The sequence below is a fragment of the Bremia lactucae genome, linkage group LG9 (genome assembly GCF_004359215.1).
Source record: "Bremia lactucae strain SF5 linkage group LG9, whole genome shotgun sequence".
NCBI classification, from domain to species: Eukaryota; Oomycota; class Peronosporomycetes; order Peronosporales; family Peronosporaceae; genus Bremia; species Bremia lactucae.
This window is the reverse complement of record NC_090618.1, coordinates 891,137-895,299: the sequence shown is the minus strand read 5'-3', so window position 1 is coordinate 895,299 and position 4,163 is coordinate 891,137. Positions and strand designations below refer to the sequence as shown.

General features: G+C 46.1%; 2 protein-coding genes across 2 annotated transcripts; both read right to left on the bottom strand.

Moving 5' to 3' along the window:
* Positions 1 to 1,474: 1,474 nt before the first annotated feature.
* CCR75_009685 (uncharacterized protein) lies at positions 1,475 to 2,629 on the bottom strand (the record flags this gene model as incomplete). The annotated part of the gene is made up of 3 exons (XM_067967724.1): positions 1,475 to 2,220; positions 2,294 to 2,513; positions 2,596 to 2,629. The coding sequence occupies 3 exons, from the start codon at positions 2,627 to 2,629 to the stop codon at positions 1,755 to 1,757; spliced, it is 720 nt and encodes a 239-aa protein (XP_067814263.1). The 3' UTR covers positions 1,475 to 1,754.
* A 133-nt stretch (positions 2,630 to 2,762) lies between these two features.
* Positions 2,763 to 3,857, bottom strand: CCR75_009686 (uncharacterized protein; the record flags this gene model as incomplete). Its single annotated transcript, XM_067967725.1, has 1 exon — positions 2,763 to 3,857. One exon carries the CDS (start codon positions 3,855 to 3,857, stop codon positions 2,763 to 2,765), a length of 1,095 nt encoding a protein of 364 aa, XP_067814262.1.
* Positions 3,858 to 4,163: the final 306 nt, after the last annotated feature.

The following is a 4,163-nucleotide window of genomic DNA, read 5'->3' as shown; positions in this document are numbered from 1 at the left end:
GTTGTACTAACGACCGTACCACAAGTGAGGCCATCGCACTCACTCGTAGTACATCCACACGCTTGTGGACGCTCCAAGACGTTCATCAGATGGCCATCTGATGAACAAGTGGCAGGCATCTTTACGGATCGATGCTGCCAGCTGATCCTTGGCTCGTATTTTCTGAGCCAAGGTAAACCTAGGATGACATCAAATTTGTCATCCAAATCCAGTACGATGAAATCATCATCATACTGTAAATCTCTTAACGTGTAGTGAAATTTCACTACGCGTTTCATTACTGTTATCGATGCGCCTGTCGCTAGACGCACCGTCATCCTCGTTGGAGGGATGTCGCGCTCAACATATTTGAGCCTACGACCCTCTAGTGACTGGCGACGAATAAAGTTATTCGACGCTCCGCAGTCCACTAGGGCTCTAAGTGACAAATCATTTGTCGCTTTTAACTTCAAGGTGATGAGGTATACCTCATCACCAGGTGCAGAGACACATAATGATTGTGTGTCTGGAGCAACTTTAGTCAAGAGATTTGCAAATTCTCTTGAGGTTGCTGGATCAGTAGGGCATTGCGCCCCAACTGACCCCGACCATTTTTTGGCGGTCCGCCTCGCTGTTGCGATTTCGCAACAACGTCGGACCCGCGACCGTTGCCCTTTTTGGCATACGGTCCAAAATTACGTTCAGTACCTTTTGGTGCTGGACGTGGGGCACTACACTCATGAGCGTAGTGTCCTAATTTTTGGCAGCGATGGCATTTCTGCGATCGCTTATTGCTCGAAAAGCGAGGTCTATCGCTTTCGACTTAAGAGAGGTCCATTGGTTCTGGACCTCCTAGCTCGTGTCGTCTTGGAGGACCATACGATGACGAACTAGCTTGAGCCTGTCTCAAGATAAAGTCCTCCTATTCCGCAACGGATGTTGCTTCTTCAAGCGTATCCAGTTCCAAGCGGAAAAGGTGAGTCTTTACGGGTCCATCCGTAAGACCTTGCATGAACACCGTAATCAACGTGTTTCAATGTACTGGGCTTTACGTGGACCAACTAGCTAAGGCTCGTATGTGCTGAGCAGAAGCACGCACATCTGAAGCAGTGTGAAGTGGACTTGTACTGAAACAGTACAAGTCGCAGTGCCCCGTTACATCAAACGTCTGTTTGAGCCGGGTTTAAAAGCCTCTAGCGACCCAAAGACATATGGATCGCGCAACGTAAGGCACAATGCCCAAGTTTTGGCACGACACTGGACGCGCGCAAAGAGAGAGACAGATAAGATTTTTTGCATGTTTTGTAATAGTTTATAATCAAGTCATCACTAAATAGATAGAAACAGAAGAACTTAATTATACTAAATACATATTTATCTTTAACCCTCTTTAAAGCAAGTGTTTTAAAGAGAGTCATCCTTTGCACGTACTAGTGTACGTGAAGTGACGTGAGGGATCACTCGCACTGAAACAGTACAAGTCGGCACTGCCCTATTACAGATAACGTACCTGCAAAGCCATACTAAAAGTTTATAGAACGACATAAGATATGACTACGTGACCGCTTTTTTTTAAAAAATTGCGTAAATGTGTCAAAATACTCAAAATAAATCAGACAGGCTGCAAAGCTACGCACTCGACGCAACTATCAAATGCTTCCAAGAATAACAACGCATCTGGGAGTCTACCTTCTGCAAATATAAATCTACTTAATAGGTTCGAGCGGTCACATCAATGTTCCAGGCAGCTTTACAATAGCAACCTCCACGCCATTTTATTTCGACTGTAAATACTCGAGGAATCGCTTTTGCAGCTCAAACTCCTGTTCTCGAAATTCCGTTTCTTTCTGTCGCTGATCCATGTCAAACTGAATTTTGCTCTCGATTAGTTCCAAAATACGTGCACGGAAGATATCGCTACTGCTATCGTCCTCGTCAGAAATTGCAGATTCTTTGCCACTACTGGCATTATCCAACTTGCGTCGTTTTTGCGTTACAGGCGTCGAGATTATCTCACCTGATTTCAATTCATTGCCCTCATTTCTTGTCCCTGGAAGCGTTTCTTTACTGACAGCCCCAACCACTGCTTGGCCTGCCATCTTGTGGTTTTTTCGAAGTAGGGTCTCGTTGATTTCGCGCAGAATTGTCTCTTTTCGCGCGTTTTCCTCCATCGTTCCGTGTTTAAATAACTTGTCGTGCTTTCCATCCGTATACATTTTCATCAGCGCCGTAACTCGATCACTGCAAAAGGAACAAAAACGACTAATAAGACAATATTATCCTTACAATGCTGTGGATCGCAGAACCCACTAACCGACACGTGTGCCACGAAAACGCTCCAGGATTCTTAAACACTTGCATGCCGACTGCCTCAGCTACATTTTGCCACATCTGCAGTCTTGTGCCGTGCTTTGCCGTGAATGGATTGTTCATTTGCAACGCCTCGAGAAGCATCACGTCCATTGAGCCATTAAACTTGGCGTATCGACCACGCACCACGGCCTTCTGCTGCGTTGGTTGCGTTTTGATTGTGGCTGCTGGTTATCAAAGTTATTAAGTATGCTACAGTCCGCCAAATGCAACTCCGAGATGTCTCTTTGATATTTAGAGTCGTACCGGTGTTTGTCGGTGCTATCTCCTCGTCCGCCATTTGCGCTGAAATTCTCAAAATGGGGGGCGAAATTTCAATTTACCGAATTAGACAGGGTGTTGTTTATTTTAGCAACATTAGACCTACTGTGTTGCTGCATTTATCCCAAGTTGCGCAGCTAATTTTATGTTTGTTACTTCAAAGTGTTGTTTAGCGACTTGACTGCCATTTCAAGCGCGCCCGAATACGTGCGATTGCCGCCGATAAACCCGGCATTGTGCACAAATGTGCAGCCCTCAATGCCCGCTACTCGCGAGAGTTCGTCGTCACGAAGACTGCGCCAAGCCGGCAACAATCCCTTGCGTAGAGAAAACGAGCCTGGCTCGACATTTATCGCTTGCACGCGCGTCATGTTACCCGTCGCGTCGTTGTAGAGCACAAATTTAATTTGACCAACTATCAAGAGCTTCTCTTCGAGGTCGTGCAAGTGCGACTTCCACGGACAATACTCCGGAAAGAACACAATTTCACCCGATGCATGCGTCTGAAATCGATTGGCCACGGCTTTTTCCACAATTTCGTGGGCGGGCAGCCACGAGTGGACAAGATCGTGGATTGCGTCCGTGAATTCCGTGATCGTCATGTACATAGCCTGTAGAAATTGCTCATTCACGCACTGTTCGCTCTGGTCTTCGTTCCAGCGCGGATTTAAGTAACTTACACGGCTGCTTAAGCTCGTCGAAACCTGATAGTTGTACGTCAGCATAGCACCCTCAGGAGCAGTAGCCACCTCGACGCCATTGTCAATGCCGTCAATGTGCTCAATGAAATTTTTATACGCCTTGACATGCAAAATATCAAGTGTAGAATCGTCGAGCGTGGTAGGGGCCGCAATATGCTGAATAATCTCGCGGCCAAAGTGCTTATACACGAGACCGGCGCTTGACAGCTTCGTGTTACGCCCATCGAACGTACCCGTAAAACTTCGCTGATGGTGATCGAATCGCAAAGTGCTCGGATCGTAATTACTGCCTACATCTACGATAATTTCGCATTGGGCGAGTTTAGCCTCGTCACGAGTGCGCAGGATGTCGTGAGATGCAAATTTTGGCAACAATTTCAGCATTGACACGGCCAATGCTTCGTCACAGTGGAAGGTGCCATTGTGTGTGCCAATGTACTTCTTAGCTGACCCTTCGACTAGTGAAGATGTCACCTGCACGTTGCGGAGGGCGGCAAAGCAAGGGGACGAGGCGACGAAAGTAGCGGCTTTGGTAGCGGAAGCCATGGTTGTTAGCACTTTTGGGTTGGTAATTTATGATTGATGGATTGTCCAATTCTTAACTATAGTTTAAACTGATCACTTTTTCTTCTTCCGTGTATAAAGAAATTTAGACGAAAATATCAGACTCATTAAGTACAAGTGAAACATGCTAAAGTTATCATGCACGTAACACAAACCCGTTAAGTACACAGAGTGTTCTTAAAGGGATGGTCAATTACGTCAAGTGAAATACTTAAACCTGCCACTTGGGTGTGGTGCAAAAGTAACCCACCCTTGTGTATGTGATGCACATAGGTGCATTCACATTAA